At 41.6% G+C, this 21,872-nt stretch overlaps 1 protein-coding gene across 1 annotated transcript; it reads left to right on the top strand.

The window, feature by feature from the left end:
- Positions 1-658: 658 nt before the first annotated feature.
- Positions 659-5,159, top strand: LOC146369995 (fish-egg lectin-like). The gene is made up of 5 exons (XM_084910351.1): positions 659-859; positions 997-1,233; positions 1,320-1,537; positions 1,621-1,745; positions 4,808-5,159. Exons 1-5 carry the CDS (start codon positions 805-807, stop codon positions 4,947-4,949), a joined length of 777 nt encoding a protein of 258 aa, XP_084766477.1. The 5' UTR covers positions 659-804; the 3' UTR covers positions 4,950-5,159.
- The last annotated feature ends 16,713 nt before the right edge of the window (positions 5,160-21,872 follow it).

Raw genomic sequence — 21,872 nt, 5'->3', positions numbered from 1 at the left:
GCAATCTTGGAAGAAAACCTCCTGGACTCTGCAAAAGACTTGAGACTGGGGCGGAGGTTCACCTTCCAGCAGGACAATGACTCTAAACATAAAGCCAGGGCAACAATTGAATGGTTTAAAACAAAACATATCCATGTGTTGGAATGGCCCAGTCAAAGTCCAAATCTAAATCCAATCGAGAATCTGTGGCAAGATTTGAAAACTGCTGTTCACGAACGCTGTCCATCTAATCTGAAAATCTAAAATTGATTCATGTTTGTGGCTGTAATGTGACAAAATGTGGAAAAGTTCAAGGGGGCCGATACTTTTGCAAGCCACTGTATTTCCCAATATGAATCCTCGTGGTTAGTTTGGCTGAAAAGACAAATGAACGAACAAAAACATTTATATCTCAGAGAAGAGATCTCTATTAGATATTTTTTTACCCACTTGAATGGGAACTGTTGAATGATAACATTTCATACGGTCATTGTCAGCACGACGTGATTATATCGCAACAATAGAAGAAGAAAATAATCTGTTTAGCACAGATCATTACACCATGGGCCGATTTAAATCCATTGTAGATTCTAGTAAATAATCTCCAGGAAGTTATCACTTATCAGTTCTTACTCTTAGTTTCTAGTAAATGCTAAAACATTTCCTCCTTTATTAGCTCTGGAAAACTGCCTGGAAAACCAGGTCAGACTCACAGTTCTAATGTTTCAGCGTGCTATAAAACTAACACAAACACACCTATCATAGGGCAGTAGCTCAGCAAAGATACAGAGATTCATTCCTTTAACACACAGACTCAGAGACAATATGAAATCTTTTGCAGCCTTCTTGTTGGTCCTTAGTTACCCATTTGTCAGTCATGGTAAGTCCTGATTTTAAAATGCGACAATGCAATATTTCTTGAAGCCAATGAAGGTAAAATAAATAGAGCAAAACAAAAAGTTCCCCTTAAAAGTGATACATCATGCACTGAGTTAACTTGTGCTTTTTTCTTCACAGGCTGCACTTGCACGGAGGGTCCACAACAGTTTCCTGCTGTACAGATTGATGCTGGGCAGGGGAACGTTGTGATGACAGACAGCAACAATTATGCATACTTTCTGCTTGGATCACAGTGGTACAAAATGGGCTCACTCACCCTGAAGCATGTCTCAGTGGGACCTGCAGGAATCTGGGGTGTTGACCTCGACGACAGGGTCTACAAATACGTAGCTGGCAGCTTTGTTTTTGCGAATGGTGAGCTTTATCACAGACTTAAGACAGCAGAGTGTGCACAGTAGCAGCTGTTTGAATGAATGATCTGTACCTCTGTGTGTCTTCAGGTGAGAGTTTACAGCAGGTGGATGCTGGAGGTGATGGTCAGGTGGTGGGAGTTACTGACACCTCCACCATCCACTGTCTGAAAAGCACCATTGCCTCAGCCTACAGGGAACAGAGCACCCTGAGCTGGACAACCCTGCCAGGGCTTTTAATGTATTTCAGTTGCAGCTCAAAATATGGATGCTGGGGAGTGAACTCAGGTCAAAACATCTACTTCACAGTAAATTCTTTTTTATTTTAATGATCATTTGTGTTGTTATTTGTATGATCAAGACATCTCACCACATTTGCTTTTCATGACAGAAAGTAACACCGAGCACCTGTGGCATCAGTGGCTGGATACAAGTGGATGGTCTTGCAGTAATGGTTGAAATTGGGACTGATGGAAGCGTCTTTGTTGTAAATAGAGGAGGAGATGTCTTCCAAAGGTAAACACTTAATCTAGTCTGATAGCATTTTAACTAGCCCTGGCAGTATTTCTGTTCTTTCTTTCTTCTTTCTTTTTGCTTTGACTCTTTCAGTCTCTGTTTGAATCAGGTTATGTTTTTGACTCCTCTGTTGTTATCCATGCAATGGATCAACCACTATTTTGCTCTTCAACCTTAGAATGACCTCTCCACAAATGAATAACAAATTGCTCACAAAGGCAATTTGTGCTTAAATCTTTCTAGAAGCGACTTTCATTGTAATGATCACTGAGCCATAAAATGTTCATGTGTAGAATCACCAGTCAAATGCTACAAAAGAAAACTAGTAATGTTTACTTATAAGCAGTGTTGGGTAAGTTACTTTAAATTAGTAATTTAGTTACATTACTAGTTACTTCCATCAAAAGTAACTCAGTTACTTCAAGTTACTTGTTACTTTCAAAGTAACTAGTTACTAGGGAAAGTAACTTTGGTTTTACTCAGACTTCTCTTGTTAATGTGTTGCTAACTGGATACCCAGCAAGACTGCCAGTCTTCTAGCTTGCTTACTTGCCACAAGTGCACTGTGCCACCTACCAAAGGAAAAATAATGTGCATATTTCCACGAGAGAAATCCCACGCCTGGACCGTTGTTGACCGCCGCCATGATTCTAGCCTACGTTACAGCGTCATATGCGCTTTTTACATCCAACACAAAAACTGCAGTCGTGGTGCTTTTGATTGTACTCAGAACTCAGAAATTCTGCCTTCCGAATAGGAAGATGTAGGTAACACCAGACTGCAGATGAGCTGCATACAGGGCTGGACTGGGACAAAAAATCAGCCCAGGCATTTTGACTAGAGACCGGCCCACCATTATAGGAAAAATCATAAAGCCTTTGAATGAAAACAAACACTGTTGTGACAGTGATGTACACTGTCTTGATGGTATATATGTATCAATCATTTGTTGTAAGACTCAGATAATTATTTATTAAAAGCTAGACATTTTAAATGAGAATAACAAAGTATTTCTTTGTGCCCCCCTTTCCCTGTTAATGCCCTACCTGCCCCCTGGCAACACTTTCCTAGATCCGCCCCTGCACAGTTACCAGCTGTCAGCTACTTAAATAACACCAGGATCCTTTTCTATCTCTCAGAAACAGTTCATAACTTCCCTTCAACTCATTCATGTCTCCTAAAAGGTAAACCTGTTTCTCCATCACCTGTTCAGCTCTGATGATTCAGTAAGGACATCTCCTGGTTTCATCTTCATGTTTCCCTCTCACCAGATATACAAACCGATATCATGACCAGCAGCTTTACAGCTGTGGCTCCAGCAAACATCAGCTGATACTAGAAATTAATATTAAATAAATTCTAACAACAGCTGATCAAGCTTAAACGTGCTGCTGTTGTTTAGCACGACATCCGCTGGTTTCCTCTTTCTGGCGCAAAGTGGACGATGAATAAACAAGAGGGAAAAGCCGATCAGCTGATCATTGATCAGTTTCATGATTAAAGTAGCAACAGGAGAGGGAGGGGAGAGAATGAGAGAAGAAGTGCTGTGCAGCAAAGACACGGAATAACTCCAGCTTTGTGTCTTTTTCATTGTAGCTGAAGTCCGGGACAAACTGTTCCTTTTCACCTAAATACGAAACCGTAATAATTTCTCTGAATACGAGGCGATTCCGTTTTTTAGGGAACTGTTGGCAACTCTAATAATTAACCGTATGAACAAAATAAAGTTCAACATCAGTAACATAGCACCACCCAGCTGTATAGAAACTCCGTCATGCTAGCTAGCACGCAGTACGGAAAATTCAGCACAACGAAAATAAACTCCAACTAAACTTGGTTCATATCTGACCCAGATAGACTGCAGGTCATAACGTCTTACCTGAAGTTCAGTTCACCTGACACTCGGACGGGCGGCCGCTTCGGGTCTCTCCTCTTGCCTCCCCTTTCTCTCATCCACCTGCTGGCCTCCACCACTTGCTAATGTTACTGAATCTGTGGAAGCTCCGTGATAGCCACCACACGAAGTAACGAATAACGAGCCTATTTAAATCCCAGTAACAACTAACGCGTTCCTGATTTTGGCATAATAACTAGTTACCGTGCTCATTACCACAATAATAACGTAGTTACTGTAACGCGTTACTTAATAACACGTTAGTCCCAACACTGCTTATAATCATCATAGTTTCTGTAACTCATAAATTATGCTCCTCTGGTTATCTTTGTCGTTACAGAATTTTCAGATTTCAGTTGTGGATTCTTTGAATGATCTGTCTCTCCTCTATAATACATTTAGGTGTTCACTTAAAAGAAATCATAGAAATCTCATTTTTCATATCTGTTAAACATATTTACCTCTTCCTGTCACGCCTGCTAAGGCAGACGGCGTGGCGAGAAGAGAATGCGGACCCAAATGCAGACAAATGGAGAGGGAGGTGGATGTTAACAGAAAGCAAGCCTTTATTTAGGGCTGCAACAAATATTACAAAACAAATGGCAGAAAGGAAACTAACAAAACCTAAACTGGGAAAAGGTGAACATGAAACTTGAAACATTGAACTAGAAAACCTGAAAATGTGGAGTGAAGAAGAGCAGAGGAAATGCAGACGACCCGACAAAGAACAAAGGAAAACACACAATAAATACAGAAGGGAGACTCAGCTTAACCTAATCTGACACACGAGACAGGAAGGAAGAAAAACAGAAAACTCTAACACAGGACATGAGACTACCAAAGTAAAACAGGAAATACACGAACATAGAAACCTAGATAACTAGATGTAACACAGAACATTAACAAAATCTAAAGACTAGAAATCACCAAAAATACTAAGGAATAACCAAAGGAGCTAGAAATGCAACAGACTAGACCATGAGAAACCCCCAAATCACAGAACATGAAGTAATCAAAAACATTATATTTGGGTCACCAGACCGAGCAACCATGAGACTTACAACTCTTAACTCAGGATAGATAATATGGCGAGGAGCTGAGGCCAAAACCTCAATTGCACAAATAAAACAGATCCAATGATTTAAGTATCAATGTCTTCTCTCTACAGACAAGGCATCGACAGCAACACTCCACAAGGCACGAGCTGGACCAAAATACCAATGCCCTCTCGCATCAGCCATGTGAGCTATGATCGTGGCAATCTGTGGGTCGTGACTGACTATGGGACCATCCTGAAATGTTTATACTAGTGGTTGTAGTCTTTTCTCTTCTGTCACATAAAACAATGTAAAAACTGATCAGCATTATGTCAACAATGAAAAATTCACGTGGGAAAATAATTGATTGTTTTATTGTGATTACAACTTAAGTGATTCAGCAACAACATGCATAACTACTAGAATGCTGTCAGATATTTACTTCTGTATCATTCACCTGCCATCCTTTCATAAACTCTTGATTTGCTGAGGCTGTTTGGATTCAGTTTTTTATTTTTGCAAGTTGTGATCATTGCACATAGTAGACAAGCTTACATGAGATTATGATGGTGTTATATATTCATCACTTTAACAGGGTCCAGACAATGCAACAACACCTCCTCCTGTACAGCAGAGTAGCTGCACCCATTTTCCACCTCAGTTCAAACAGAAGTGCTTCACATTGACCCGTAAATGTCATAATTATGTCAAAGTAAAGAATTTGTTACTTTTGATGCTGAATCTATAGATGAACTAAGAGTAAAAGATGGTAGGCTAGTTTGAACCAGAAGTCATTTACAGTTTGTTCATGTACTTATAGCTTACAAGCTGATGTCCTCATGTTTCCTATTCATGTTTTACATCACAATGACATGAGGCTACATCTGTTCTGCAACATGTAAAAAGTTCTGTTATTGTATATCCTCCGTGGTAACGGTATAAACCTGAGAACCTTAGGTCAACCTGATCTTGAACTAAAGTTATCTTTAAAGTTATTCTGTCAGAATGGTTGATTTGGTGTGTCAGTTCTACCATTTGACACCTGATGCTGATTTGATTTGACATCAGTTTCGACAAGCTTTGCCACACTCCTCTAAATAAACTGACAACTATCTAATGTGGTGTCTTGATGCATGCTCAGTCATCCATTACCTGGATGACTGAGCATGCATCAAGAAAGGAAATGCAGAGAGTTGATTCTTTTCATCTGGGCATTGCATTTTGAGTGGGAGAAACATTTTGTAACTCAAATGACTTCTTCATTGACTGAAGATTCCTTTCGAATGAATCAGTTCATTTTTTTGGCTGCATTTTTACCTGTCAAGTTGTCTGAAAAAGTTTCAAGCAGTGCCTTATCCTCTTGAATATTGAGAATTTGTTTTATTTATGGGCCAATGGTATATATTTTCAGAGAGATCTTTAATGCAAGCTGGAGAGGAAATAGCGTGTCACAAATTTAGAAGATCTGTCACGGTCTGTGGAGACAGACCGTGCGGTGGTGTGTGTGGTGGACCCAGGTGTGAACACAGGTGAGGAGACGGGGTGAACTTAAACTGAAAGCGAGCCTTTATTATGGCTGATGACATAGAGTTCAAACAAGGCAGAAGCACAGTGACTGAACTAAACTATAACTAAACTAGGAAACTGATACTATGATAAACTATAAAGGCTCAGAAAACTATGACTATGAATGCAAAGACTGGCCGTGAAAACATGGAGGGTGGGAACACAGACGGCACGACACAGGCTGTGTTCCAATTCAGGGTCTGCACGCTTGAAGTACGCATTTTAAGCGCGGTTACGTCACCGCCACGCGACGACGGCTGTCCCAATTCGAAGTGTACTTCAAATGCATACTCCAAATGCGCCGTCGATTTCCCCAAATATCAAGCGTGGTCCGGTGCACGCTTCGTGGTCCCATATATCCCACAATTCATAGCGCGGCGGTGGGTGGGTGTGGAGAATTTTGCCGCAAAATACGGCAGAAGGGAGCGGCCGAAGAGGTTTTTTTTTTTTTTCCAAACTTTATTGAAATCATAAAGCGAACAGTCAGTCATTCCAGTTCAGTTTGCACAGTAGGCATACAAGGCGAATAAGAGTAACAATATACAGTACAATGAAATAAGAAGGATAAATAAATAAAGGAAAAAAAGAAAAAAAAGGGGGGGGGGGGGATGTGACAGACTTCATAACAACTTTGTACTTGAAAGTTGTGACAGCTCATTCGTTAAACATTTCTGAATGAATTTCAATCAATGATAAACCGTTTTTATTGGAAGTTAATTTAAGAGAGTTTAAGTAATATTCAATTTCAATCAAAAACAAATTAAATGATGGGGTTGAGTTTTGAAATTTACATTTATGTATATGGAATTTCCCTAATAAGATGGAGCGGCCGAAGAGTGAACTGTCAAAAGTACTGAATATGACGTCACTTATTTATGTGCGAATGTTTAATAATTAAAGTCAGTCATATATCCACAAACACAACAAGCTGAAAGTCAGTGATATATGTATATGTGTGTATATATATATATATGTATATATATGTGTATATATATATATAACACCCAGCACGCCCCTGCGGGCGGTTTATCCTTCAAGCTCGGGTCCTCTACCAGAGGCCTGGGAGCTTGAGGGTCCTGCGCAGTATCTTAGCTGTTCCCAGGACTGCGCTCTTCTGGACAGAGATCTCCGATGTTGTTCCCGGGATCTGCTGGAGCCACTCACCTAGCTTGGGAGTCACCGCACCTAGTGTTCCGATTACCACGGGGACCACTGTTACCTTCACCCTCCACATCCTCTCGAGCTCTTCTCTGAGCCCTTGGTATTTCTCCAGCTTCTCGTGTTCCTTCTTCCTGATATTGCTGTCATTCGGAACCGCTACATCGATCACTACAGCCGTCTTCTTCTGTTTGTCTACCACCACTATGTCCGGTTGGTTAGCCACCACCATTTTGTCCGTCTGTATCTGGAAGTCCCACAGGATCTTAGCTCGGTCATTCTCCACCACCCTTGGGGGCATCTCCCATTTTGACCTTGGGACTTCCAGGTTATACTCGGCACAGATGTTCCTGTACACTATGCTGGCCACTTGGTTATGGCGTTCCATGTATGCCTTGCCTGCTAACATCTTGCGCCCTGCTGTTATGTGCTGGATTGTCTCTGGAGCATCTTTACACAGCCTGCACCTGGGGTCTTGCCTGGTGTGATAGACCCCAGCCTGTATGGATCTTGTACTCAGAGCTTGTTCTTGTGCTACCATGATTAGTGCCTCTGTGCTGTCTTTCAGTCCAGCTTTGTCCAGCCACTGGTAGGATTTCTGGATGTCAGCCACCTCCTCTATCTGCCGGTGGTACATACCGTGCAGGGCCCTGTCCTTCCATGATGGTTCCTCGTCTCCCTCCTCTTTCTTGGGTTTCTGCTGCCTGAGGTATTCACTGAGCACTCGGTCAGTTGGGGCCATCTTCCCAATGTATTCTTGGATGTTCGTTGTCTCATCCTGGACTGTGGTGCTGACACTCACCAGTCCCCAGCCCCCTTCCTTCCGCTTAGCGTACAGCCTCAGGGTGCTGGACTTGGGGTGAAACCCTCCATGCATGGTAAGGAGCTTTCTTGTCTTTATGTCAGTGGCTTCTATCTCTCTCTCTCTCTCTCTCTCTCTATATATATATATATATATATATATATATATATATATATATATATCATAATAATCTGACAATACTATAATATTGGCCATATTATATTTACATTACCACAGTGAGATGACTTTAGTCTAATGAACAACATTAACTAATTGTTATTTACTAACTAATCTTAAATGACTGTTCAGCACAGAAATGAAGCCCAACAATCATGTTTTACAGTCCTGTGGTCTCAGCCTCAGATACTCAACTAATCAAAGTGATGTCATGACAAAAATGAATGACCAACAACACATTTTTCTCCTTCATTTCTGTCAAACAATGCTGTATGTAACGTGTCTCGCGGTTAGTATCATGGTTGCTAGGCAACCTGAACAGCGCGACGAAGCGTATACCGTCCCATTTCACAAGCCTCTCACTTCCGCACTTCTCGTACTTATAGTACGCACCGTACGTAGTGCGCGTATTTCAAGCGTGCAGACCCTGAATTGGGACACAGCCACAGACTGAATGAAACACAGAAACTAAATACACATAAGGGATGATCAAGGGAAGTGGCCACACATGGGATCACAGCTGACACACATGAACCTAAAGACAGGACAGGAGAAGTGAAACTAAATACACTGACATTGGACACAGACTTTCAAAGTAAAACAGGAAACATGGAGATTAGACATGACATGAACTTAACATAACCACACAGACATGACTCATGACAGGTAGGCAGGACGCACGAACCAGGGAGACTGAGTACAGGAGGAGATGACATAAACAACTAAGAAACAAAGAACTAACCAGCAACCTAGAAATTAACTAGATGAACTAAACTAGGGCACAAATGAATACCAAAGATACATAAAAAACTCAAACACTGGGTCACACGACCCAGGACCATAACAAGATCATCATTTAGCCTGGAGAAATAGTTTGCTGCTTTATAAGAAAGCCCTCCGCAAAGCCAGAACATCTTACTATTCATCACTGATTGAAGAAAATAAGAACAACCCAGGTTTCTCTTCAGCACTGTAGCCAGGCTGACAAACAGTCAGAGCTCTGTTGAGCCAACCATCCCTTTAACCTTAACTAGTAATGACTTCATGAACTTCTTCACAAATACAGTTTTTATCATTAGAGAAAAAATTACCAATAATCATCCCACAGATGTAATATTATCTACAGCTACTCTTAGTACCATTGATGTTAAGTTAGACTCTTTTTCTCCAATTGATCTTTCTGAGTTAACTTCAATAATTACTTCCTCCAAACCATCAACGTGTCTTTTAGACCCCATTCCTACAAAACTGCTGAAAGACGTCCTGCCATTAATTTATTCTTCGATCTTAAATATGATCAACCTATCTCTAATAATCGGCTATGTACCACAGGCCTTCAAGCTGGCTGTAGTTAAACCTTTACTCAAAAAGCATCTCTAGACCCAGCAGTCTTAGCTAATTATAGGCCAATCTCCAACCTTCCTTTCATATCAAACATCCTTGAAAGAGTAGTTGTCAAACAGCTAACAGATCATCTGCAGAGGAATGGTTTATTTGAAGAGTTTCAGTCAGGTTTCAGAGCTCATCACAGCACAGAAACAGCTTTAGTGAAGGTTACAAATGATCTTCTTATGGCCTCTGACAGTGGACTCATCTCTGTGCTTGTCCTGCTAGACCTCAGTGCAGCGTTCGATACTGTCGACCATAATATCCTATTAGAGCGATTAGAACATGCTGTAGGTATTACAGGTACTGTGCTGCAGTGGTTTGTATCATATCTATCTAATAGACTCCAATTTGTACATGTAAATGGAGAGTCCTCTTCACACACTGAGGTCAATTATGGAGTTCCACAGGGTTCAGTGCTAGGACCAATTGTGTTTACATTATACATGCTTCCCTTAGGCAGCATCATTAGAAGACATAGCATACATTTACACTGCTATGCAGATGACACCCAGCTCTATCTGTCCATGAAGCCAGATAACACACACCAATTAGTTAAACTGCAGGAATGTCTTAAAGACATAAAGACCTGGATGGCCGCTAACTTTCTGCTTCTTAATTCAGATAAAACTGAGGTTATTGTACTCGGCCCTGAAAATCTTAGAAATATGGTATCTAAGCAGATTCTTACTCTGGATGGCATTACCTTGGCCTCCAGTAACACTGTGACGAACCTTGGAGTCATTTTTGACCAGGACATGTCCTTCAACGCACATATTAAACAAATATGTAAGACTGCTTTCTTCCATTTGCGCAACATCTCTAAAGTTAGAAATATCCTGTCTCAGAGTGACGCTGAAACACTAGTTCATGCATTTATTACTTCCAGGCTGGACGACTGTAATTCATTATTATCAGGATGTCCTAAAAACTCCCTGAAAAGCCTTCAGCTAATCCAAAATGCTGCAGCAAGAGTCCTGACAGGGACTAGAAAGAGAGAGCAGATTTATCCTGTATTGGCTTCCCTTCATTGGCTTCCTGTTAAATCCAGAATTCAAAATCCTGCTCCTCACATACAAGATCTTAAATAATCAGGCCCCATCTTATCTTAATGACCTTGTAGTACCATATCACCCTATTAGAGCACTTCGCTCTCACACTGCAGGCTTACTTCAGATTCAAGATTCAAGAGCTTTATTGTCAATACAGTAGTATACACAGTATACAGTGTACCGAAATGCTGTTTCACCCTAAGCCCCCCATGGTGCATTTATAAATATATAAAGGATATATCTCCAAGAGATATAAAACTAGGAATTACAAATAAATAACATGCTATGTTTCGGTAAAATTAAGGGATAAAAGGGTACTAATTACTAACTATACAATTCTATACAATACTATAATGGTAACTATACAATATTAACTGTATGATAAACACAGACAGGACAGAGACAATACAAAGTGGAATGTGCAGTAGGTATTAAATACCAGTTTCAAGTTATTGTCGGGATATCATTGACGAGACATGACAAAGACATGTGCAAAATGCAAAATGTGCAAATATAATATAATTTATATGTGTTCAGAACTATGTGACTGAGTGTGCAAATAAGCATGCTGAGCCCAGGTCCAGTTTGTAGTGGATTTGTGGTAGTTTTTGTTGTTTTTGAGTCTTTTGATGATTATTGTAATGTGTAGTGTATGTTTATATCAGTCCTTTTGTGGTAGTGAGTTGAGGGCTCTGACTGCTTGGGGGAAGAAGCTCTTGCAGTGTCTGGTCGTCACGGTTTTGATGCTGTGAAACCGTCTGCCAGATAGAAGGAGGGAGAACAGTGCATGTGAGGGGTGGAGAGTGTCCTTCACTATGCTGTTCGCACGTCGGATGATGTGTCTGTCATAGAGTTGGGAGGTGGATGTGAGAGGGCCTCCAATGATCCTCTCTGCTGTCCTCACTATGCGCTGCAGACACTTCTTTTCAGCGAGGGTGCAGTTCCCGTACCACACAGTGATGTAGCAGCAGAGGACGCTCTCAATGGTTCCCCAGTAAAATGATGTGAGGATAGGAGGAGGGAGACTGGCCTTCTTTGGTTTCCTAAGAAAGTGAAGACGTTGTTGGGCTTTCTTCATGATGGTGGTGGTGTTCAGGTTCCAGGAGAGATCGGCTGACCCAGGAACTTTACACTGTTGACCATCTCAACAGCAGATCCGTTGATGTGCAGAGGGGTGTGGGCCATTGAGGTCTTCCTGAAGTTAACAACCATCTCTTTAGTCTTCTGAACATTTAGAGACAGGTTGTTATTCTGACACCAGTCCACCAGGTGTTGTACCTCCTCTCTGTATTCACACTCATCGTTGTTGGTGATGAGACCCACCACTATTGTGTCATCTGCAAACTTGATGATGTGGTTTGAGCTGTACTGTGCAGTACAGTCATGTGTTAGCAGGGTGAACAGCAGTGGACCAAGCACACAGCCCTGCGGCGATCCTGTGCTCAGTCTGACGACTTTGGAGGTTTTATTTCCTATGAAGACAGACTATGGCCTGTCAGTTAGGAAGTCCAAGATCCAATTGCAGAGGGAGGTGTTTATTCCTTGTGAGTCCAACTTCTTTACCAGCTCCTGTGGAATGACTGTGTTGAATGCTGAGCTGAAGTCAATAAACAGCATTCTGACATAAGTGTCCTTTTGTCGAGATGGGAGAGAAAAAGGTGAAGAGCAGATGAGATGGCATCATCTGTGGAGCGGTTTTGGTGATAAGCAAACTGTAGCAGGTCCAGATTCAGTGGAAGCTGAGTTTTCATGTGCCTCAATACCAGCCTCTCAAAGCACTTAGTGATGATGGGCGTAAGTGCCACCGGCTGGTAGTCATTGAGGCAGGACACAGTGGACTTCTTTGGCACTGGGATGATTTTTGTGGTTTTAAGGCATGCAGGTACCACAGCTGGGCTCAGTGATGTGTTTAGGATGTCCGTGAGGATGCCTGCGAGCTGGTCAGCACACTCCCGAAGCACCCGGCCAGGTATGTTGTCAGGTCCTGCAGCTCTTCGCGGGTTTACTCTGTGAAGTGTCATCCTGACATCTGCTGTGGACAGACAAAGTACTTGGTCATTGGGGGAGGGGGGCATTTTCCTTTGTTCTCTGTCTCAAAACGTGCAAAGAAGTCATTTAGTTGGCCTGGCAGAGAGGGATCACTGCTGCATGCTGGAGGTGTTGGCTTGTAGCCCGTGATTGTTTGGATGCCGTGCCACATGCGCCGAGTGTCCTTTGTACTTGTGAAATGTGTGTTGATCTTATCTGCATACTGCCGCTTTGCGTCTTTGATGGCCCATGATAGATCTGCTCTGGCTGTAGTGTAAGCTTCTCTATTTTTGGACTTAAAGGCAGAGTTTCTGATTTTCATCAGGTTGCGTAGCTTTGCAGAGAACCAGGGTTTATGGTTTGCATAGGTGATGACGGCATTAGTGCTAGCACTAGGTGGGATGTAAACAACAACGATGATCATCACAGTAAACTCTCTTGGGATGTAAAACGGCCTGCATCTGACTGCCAAGACCTCCACAAGTTCTGAACAGTGCACAGATACAGTCGCTGCATTCTTACACCAGCTGTTATTGATGTAAACACACAGTCCACCGCCGCGTGTCTTACCCGATGATAGGGGGTCTCTGTTGGCACGGTAGCTGGCTAGCACGTCTAGCTGGATAGAGCGGTCTGTGATGCCTCTGTGTAGCCATGTTTCAGTAAGAATAAGGACACGGCAGTGTCTTATTTCTTTCCGGGTGTTTAGCAGCAGTCTCAAATAGTCCAGTTTGTTTTCTATGGAGCGCACGTTGGAGAGCAGAAGTGATGGGGGTGCCGGTCGGCTACGGTTGGCTTTTAGCCTAGCATGGATACCGGCTCGCTTACCGCGCTTCCGCTTCCTCGCACACCGTTTTCGATGTACTTCCGGGCGGATGCTGAGATGTTGTGGCTCCGTAGCCCGTTTGTTCGGAGCTTGCAGAATGCCGCAGCGGCACAGTTTCTCCAGCGTGTCTCCATCTGGCTGAGTTTGGTGGCGTTTTTCTAAATCCAGAAGTTGTTGATGATTGTAGATGTGTTTGACTGTTGTTCCGACGCACATTACAGCTGTATAATAGACCAAATTCGAATAGAACTTGAGTTAAAAACAAAATCGCACCATGGTTTTGGACCCGGTGTGGCCGCTGCGACCTAGTGCGCCGCCAATCTTGGTCTGCCAATCTTGTTGTTCCTAGAGTATTTAAAAGTAGAATGGGAGGCAGAGCCTTCAGTTTTCAGGCCCCTCTTCTGTGGAACCAGCTTCCAGTTTGGATTCGGGAGACAGACACTATCTCTACTTTCAAGATTAGGCTTCAAACTTTCCTTGTTGCTAAAGCATATAGTTAGGGCTGGACCAGGTGACCCTGAATCCTCCCTTAGTTATGCTGTAATAGGTGTAGGCTGCTGGGGGATTCCCATGATGCATTGAGTTTTTCCTTTCCAGTCACCTTTCTCACTCAGTATGTGTTAATAGACCTCTCTGCATTGAATCATATCTGTTATTAATCTCTGTCTCTCTTCCACAGCATGTCTTTATCCTGTCTTCCTTCTCTCACCCCAACCGGTCGCAACAGATGGCCCCGCCCCTCCCTGAGCCTGGTTCTGCCGGAGGTTTCTTCCTATTAAAAGGGAGTTTTTCCTTCCCACTGTCGCCAAACTGCTTGCTCATAGGGGGTCATATGATTGTTGGGTTTTTCTCTGTATGTATTATTGTACGATCTACTGTACAATATAAAGCACCTTGAGGCGACTATTGTTGTGATTTGACGCTATATAAATAAAATTGAATTGAATTGAATTAAAAATTATAACTTTCATTATTTCATTATCAATCTGTCTGTAGTGTACAGTATTCTGCATTTTCTGTGAGTGTCCTAAAGTGTGGCAAAATTGAATGACAGCAGGAGAAATGTGCAGTGAGTTGAGATTTTTGACTGTATTCTGCCCAGAATGTTTTCTGTCAATGAGGATAAAGTTGCTTTGTAAAATCAGAAAATCTGTAAATCGAGTTGACACAAATCCAGTTTTAAACTGAGGGTGGACAAACTAAACTGAAGCAAGATGGCATACAGGCTGTATGTGTGGGTGTGATACAGAAGCAGGAGTAACACTGATTGTACCTTATGTGACAACACCAAGGTGATCCAGACATCGTGGTGAAACGGTGGTCTGAATGTTTTTCCTGGATGGGTGTACGCTGGTGAAGATGTGGTGGTGGCACAGGAGGAAGAAAATCAGGAACTTCAGCAGAGGCACATGGACCTGAGAAAGGGGAAGTATTGAGTGAGGAGTCCACAGCAATGCAGGACAAAATGATTTTGTACAGTCGCCGCAGCTAAACCTTGACCTTTCTCTTGGTAGAATCAAGATCAGATATCCTCTTTAATAGCAGTTCTCTCATGATGCATATATTATGAAGTCAGTTTTGATTCAAGTTTACCCGTAGTATATTTTGCCATGTTTTTTTTTAAGCACAAGCACATTTCCTCTGGCTGGTTTGTTTTCGACGTCTTTGTAATGCCCTTTTCACCACATGGTTATTTGTTTGTGGTTTGAATGAACCTTTCCCTAAATTCCTGGACAAACCCGACTCATTTTAGTAACATGGTAGATAAATAAGCTTCATGACAGACTAATAAAACCTGCAAAAGTATCCATGTCAGCATCAGGTCAGATTCTTTTTATTGTTAATTGTCAACTGTTTTAAGTATTCTTGGAAGAAAAGAGTAATGGGCAGTAGCCCAATGAGCCTCACTTTGTAAATCCAAAATATTTATTTTTCCAGCATGGTGTTATATAACTGGGGTATGTTTCTTTGCATATACCAGGACTTTACTTTTTCAACTAGTTATGAAATGCACTGAGGATGAAAGTTGAATATGTTTAAAAGCTGAGAGTCACATATGTCAACGTCCACTGTGATTTGCATGGACGCACCACTTGTTCTGCTACCTCTGCAACCTCACATGAGCTGTAAACAGCTGGTGGGTTCTTGGATTTTCTCTTTCTGTTGTTTATGGCAGTTTTCTCACTTTTTATAGGGAACCCAAATATTTTGGCACACAAGCTTCTTTAGTGAGTTCCTCCATCCAAGGTAATTTACTGATAGGTCAGAAAGGTGGCAACTGATGATCTTTCTAGAAGAACAGTTTTCCTCATAATATAAAGAATGAAAACCTGGTATCCTCCCTGTTTTCCTGTTTGTGCACATTTTTTCTCCCTGAATGTTACATTTAGTTTATTAAGATCCACTTCATATTATCTATGTTGAACAGTGTGGTGGCAGATTTCTTTTCTCATGTATTAAACACATATTTAATCATATCACATTAGTTATAGTAATATCACTTTCTCACTCTAGTATAGTAAGAGCACTCCTGTCACCAGTTTGTATGCATATGGAATGTGATCACAAGTGAGGGCCAAGTTTTATTGCACCTTCACAGCAGACTCATTTTCCTCTTGAGGGCTCTGGACATCCTGTTGCAGATGAGGTGACGGTTGGTCGGAGCTTTTCTTAGATTGAACAGTTAAGGATCTGCCAATAATTGATCTGCTGTGGAATGTTCTTTGTTTAAGAGCGTCTGTGTCTGCGTATATAAGATGTAAGGGTGGTGGCCACAATTCAGAGATGGTCCCGGTGTTTCACTGGGATGCTCTCTCCACATTGCAATGTGTTGATTAAACCCACTTCAAATCAAGCTCACTGGGTGTGTTGCAGGTTCCATAACAACAGTTACAGCTTCATTGGTACAGCCTAAGTCCACAAAAATGATCTTCTTCTGTAATAAGAAACTACACTCCCTGCAAGTTTAATGGTAATAGTAATATGTCTGTGAAGGTTCTCAGTCATCCAGGTCATCGTAGTCAAAGGAGCTTGCAAAGAAAAGCGTCTGGACTTCTTTAAGTTACTTGAAGACGTTTCACCTCTCATCCGAGAAGCTTCTTCAGTTCTAAGGTCAAATGGTGGAGAGTCCCAGATATAAACCTAGTGGGAGTATCCCCCCACAGAGGGACAAAAGGACCCCCTGATGATCCTCTAATCGCCTGAGCCAAGGTGTGAAACTGGGTGTGGGTCCCAATCAGCCAGAGTTTCGGGTGTCTTCATTGTGAAACCTGGCCCCACCTTATCATGCGAATTCCTGAGGTCAGATGGCCCAGGATGTGAGTGGGCGTTAAGGCGTCAGGGAAGGGATCTCAAAACTGGATTATAGATGGCAGAGAGTTGGTGTCGTAAACCCCCGCCTCTGTTCAAAGATGGTCGCTCACAGTGGACATAGATGGCTTCTTTCACTCCTCTTTCAAACCATCTGTCCTCTCTGTCCAAAATGTGAACATTGGCATCCTCGAAAGAGTGACCTTTATCCTTAAGATGCAGATGGACTGCTGAGTCTTGTCCTGTGGAGGTGGCTCTTCTGTGTTGTGCCATGCGCTTGTGAAGTGGCTGTTTGGTCTCTCCAATGTAGAGGTCTGGGCATTCCTCGCTGCACTGTACAGCATACACCACATTGTTAAGTCTGTGTTTTGGCGTTTTGTCTTTCGGGTGAACCAGTTTTTGTCTGAGCGTGTTGCTGGGTCTGAAATGCACCGGGATGTCATGCTTGGAGAAAACTCTCCTAAGTTTTTCTGATACACCGGCTACATAGGGGATGACAATGTTGTTGCGTCTGTCCTTCTTATCCTCCCTCGCTGGTGGCGAGGGAGGCACAGAAAAGAAGACCAGACACCAGCGAGGGAGGATAAGAAGGACAGACGCAACAACATTGTCATCCCCTATGTAGCCGGTGTATCAGAAAAACTTAGGAGACTTTGCCCAAAAGGAGATATACCACTTAAGGGAAATAGTACTGTAAGAAAATATTAGCATTTTGTAGTGTTGCTAAAAAAAAATTTGAATGGGTATGTGAATAAAGATGCTTTCCTGATACTTTTTACTTTTAGTCATTGGTGCTTTAGCTGACAATGTTAATTAAGGTACCAAGGCATGTCAGTTTCAATCTAGAGCTCCACATCCATGAGCATTTCCAGTAACAGACATTTTTGAGTCTTTTGTTGGTTGTTGTAAAGTTTGTTGAAATGTTCACATCAGTTCTATGGACACATATATGTATTATGAGCTGAAGGTCAGGGAACCCCTGGGTTTATCAAACATAGAACGTATCAAAAAGCTTAGAAAAGGTTTTCTTGAGAAGTCTGGTGCAGAGTCAAACTGCAAACCTTGCACACTTTAAAAGTAAATGCTTTCTAAATGCTTTGCCTAATGAGGCAAAGCTGCACAAAAAACACTGGGCATGCCTATATAGTAAAGAAGCAAATTTGCCCTTTGTTCTCCTTATCTAATGCTTGAACTAGTTATTGCCAAAGTAGCTGTATGGCTGCCAACCAGTAGGGTTACACTTTATATACTCATCTGTCTGGGTTCATATAGCAGGCAGACACCAAAAATACTGCTCATAAAATGAATAAACACTTTTTAAATCACAGTATAGTATGATTATAATTTAGTACATTGAAGTATATAGTATATAAAATTATATATACATATAAAATATAAAATTAAACAAAATTACCTCCAAAAGGCCATCAGTGTAAATGCCTTTGACCAGACCATCTGCACATGCGCATACATGAATGTGGGGGCCACACTGAGTACTATTTTGAGATGCTGTAATGAAATTTTGGCAAAATGAACTAGCCTGTCTCATTATTTTTCTACTTTGATTTCCTGTGTGTCTTTGAATCCATCCCTCTTTCAGTAGAGATTGAAAATGTGATGTCATTCAGGGGTAAAAACAGCAAAGGATTCTGGGAACGCGTGGCAAGCGGTACTAGCGCACGCAGGCTTTCAATTGAAATCAGTTACACAGCGATAAAAAGAAACACAAAAAATGGCAAGAAGCTGTTGTATTATTAACTGCAATAGCCGGTCGCATGACAGCCACGGGAAGCCGACGGGTAAAGAGATCGGTTGTTATCGGATTACGTCGTTGAAGAGAAATTGTTCAGCCATGTTTCCGAAGTAACAAAGAGGCGACGGATGGCCTGGATTGCAGCCATTCGAAGACCAAATATAACGTCCCAGAACACTCCAGCTCACATGTTAGTCTGCTCCAAGCATTCACACAAAGGTCAGTGTTTTGTAGTAGTTAATACGTCATTTTTCTTAACATAATTGGTGATATAGGTTACAAGCAAGTCTGGCGCTGAACAGAAATGGTCGCGCTATGCTCCTTTGTTTATTGTGCATAAATAGTGAATTGTCCTGACACAATATTGCATTTCGCTTCTGTTATTACCATGGGGCATTGACAAAAACATATACTTTTATTCACAGGGTAAAACAGTTGTTTTGTATCACTAATTGCACAGTACGATTACAGCATACAGTATTATTGTCACTGCTACATTTCTGTAATGCGAACCAGAAAGTATTTCCACTACTAATTAATTACCGTTGAGCTCAAAGGTCCTATTAATAAATGGTTAACGAATGTGTATTTATGAAGACGATTTGTGAGACTGGTAAACTTTGTTCGTACGATGGTCTTTCGTTCTACACGGTGCATTTCAAGGTCCTGCACCCATCCGTCGGTAAACTGTACCTGGGCTTGTTGCAGTGACCTGAAGTTACTAAACTTCACGAGTGTATGCACTCACTCCAAGAACCGTGTAATTATAAATATGAGCGTGGTGAAAGTTGGGCAGCACGCTAACGTATTTTGTCCACTCTGTGTGCTCGTAAGGGTCTGACCCTTTCACTCCTTTGATTTTTTCCTTGTATCTTTTCTTTGACTTTTCATCAAGTCTGTCTTTGTACGGACCGGCATTGTTCTCCTTCGTTTTGTACATACCTTTTTTGGGGGGGCAAAGAAAAAACAAGAAGGTATTGGAACCGGAGAATGAACGTTTTCGGTGCTGCAAATGCTTGCGTTTGATGCATTGCTTTGATTGTTTTGCCACTAGTACCTGGCATGCAATGCGTGAAAGTCACGTGGTCTGTCAATCTCTGTTGATAATTTTAATTTCCATCAAACAATGAGAGATCCTTTTGTTCTTCACACATTACCGAGTCCATATCAATACAGATTTTCTCCCCTATGATTTCTAACATTCACAATGTGTTTCTTTAATTTGTTTGAGGAGTAAGATATGATCACAATCTCTACTTCTGTGTCACATCACCCTCTGCAACCCAATATGATTCCACCGTGTCATATTCATGGTTAGCTTGACCTGTTGGCACTTTTTGGTCCTTTTCTCTCCATCTTCTCTCTATCTCAGTTCTGTGTGTGTGTTGTGTGCACACGCTTGACTCTTTGCTGAAAGACTGGAGATGCATTGAGGTTTTGCTTTACATCAGCACAACTGACCAGTAGCAGAGCCTCAAAAGCTGCATCTTATCACAGTAATAACAATAATAGCAATATTACAGTTTATTTATAGGTGCCTTTTAAAACACTCCAGGCAGCCATATTTCATCTAGTCCTTCTGTTCATCATCTGTTCGACAGTCCCCCCCACCTTCTGAATTTACTCTCTGATTGCTGGGCTCCACCTCTGGCTCAGACTTCCTCACTCTGCCACTGGAACCCAGCAGTAGTTATTAGCTCAGAAACGCCAGTTATGAAGCATATGTGTAAGTTCAGTAAGGAGGATCCTGTTCTGTGATATGGGTCATTAGAGTCTAATCACCAGTCACTTTCTCTAAATCATAGGTGTCAAACTCTGGCCCGTGGGCCAAATTTGGCCCGCAGCCTAATTGCATTTGGCCCGCGAAGCCATACCAAATTACTATTAGACCTGGCCTACTGGTATTATACAGCTAATATATATATTGTTTAGTATTAAGCTTTGCTTGTTCCATATTCAGTTTTTCAGCAAAACGTGTTTGAGTCCATAAGAAAAGATTCATTCTTATATCTGGAGGAATAAATATATTTCAATAAATATTAACGTTAGCCCGCGACTTTGTTCCAGTTTTGAATTTTGGCCCACTGTGTATTTGAGTTTGACACCCCTGCTCTAAATGATATATCCTTATTGAAATTCTTTCAATAGTTTTGAGGATGACCAATTAAATAAATAAAGTAAGATCAACACATACGGAAACCATTTCTCCCAGTAGAAAGCTGCAGATTGGAATCTCCTCTCTCAGCATCTTTGTGAGAAAGTGTCTGGCAGTATAATATTGTCTGCAATTCTGAACTTCTTTTCAGTGTAGATGTTATGTTAGACATGAAGAGTTTGTGGGAATAAGTTTAGATGCAGTAATAAGGACAACATGCCCTCCTGACTGATGCACTGACCTCTTCACAGCTAAAACTCTGGTCCTGTGATGAATAGTCTAAATCAGAGATAGTCATCATTCTAATAACCCTCACTGGCTGTCTGTGAGGTTTTGCGAAGCCTCAAATTACATCTGTGCTCTTCCCTCAGATATGTGAAGTCATTCGGCCTCATTGGAATTGGAGGTTCCCATTAAAGCTGACTTCAACTATCAGTCTGTGGATGTGAAAAGTGAAAGGACATTGCGCATATAAACTTCCTGACATGTTTTTCAAGATACATGTTCATGTATAAGAGCCTGTTAAAACTTCTAAAGGTACCAAATTAAACTAACTACTGCATTATAAATGGAGAAGAAGAAAAAGACAAAGCTAATAAGAATGTGACCTGCAGCACAGTTCAAACGCTAAAATGGTGCAGTGCATCCTGGACGATTTATGAGTTTATACCTGACACCTTATAACTGCTGCGGTGCCCATTAAAAATAAGGCTGTTTACTCTTAAAGAGTATGTAGCTGTGTTTGTGTTATACAGAATCAAGGTAAAGAAAAACATATATCACCTTATTACCCTCTACGAAGGAGACAGAAGGTGAATAAATTAGATGTGTGGAACTGCAGAAATATGATAAGAGAAGTCTTTTATCCTTGAAGAACTGAGGTTTAATGACCTTTACATTACTGAACTCATTTGACCCTTATAAGATGCATGTGCACATACATACATCTATCATAAAAGAGAAATGTTTAGGTCTGGCAGTGCC

Source organism: Perissodus microlepis, chromosome 17 (genome assembly GCF_051167445.1).
Source record: "Perissodus microlepis isolate ML-2025 ecotype Zambia chromosome 17, ASM5116744v1, whole genome shotgun sequence".
NCBI lineage: Eukaryota > Metazoa > Chordata > Actinopteri > Cichliformes > Cichlidae > Perissodus > Perissodus microlepis.
Note: the sequence above shows the minus strand (reverse complement) of the source record. Positions and strands in the feature narration are given on the sequence as shown.

What these genes read in the sequence shown, in the direction of transcription:
- LOC146369995 (XM_084910351.1), top strand. Translation starts at nt 805, where the DNA reads ATGAAATCTTTTGCAGCCTTCTTGTTGGTCCTTAGTTACCCATTTGTC. An exon ending in TTACCCATTTGTCAGTCATG is followed by an intron (nt 860 to 996) that starts GTAAGTCCTGAT and finishes TTTTCTTCACAG; the next exon opens with GCTGCACTTGCACGGAGGGT. An exon ending in CAGCTTTGTTTTTGCGAATG is followed by an intron (nt 1,234 to 1,319) that starts GTGAGCTTTATC and finishes GTGTGTCTTCAG; the next exon opens with GTGAGAGTTTACAGCAGGTG.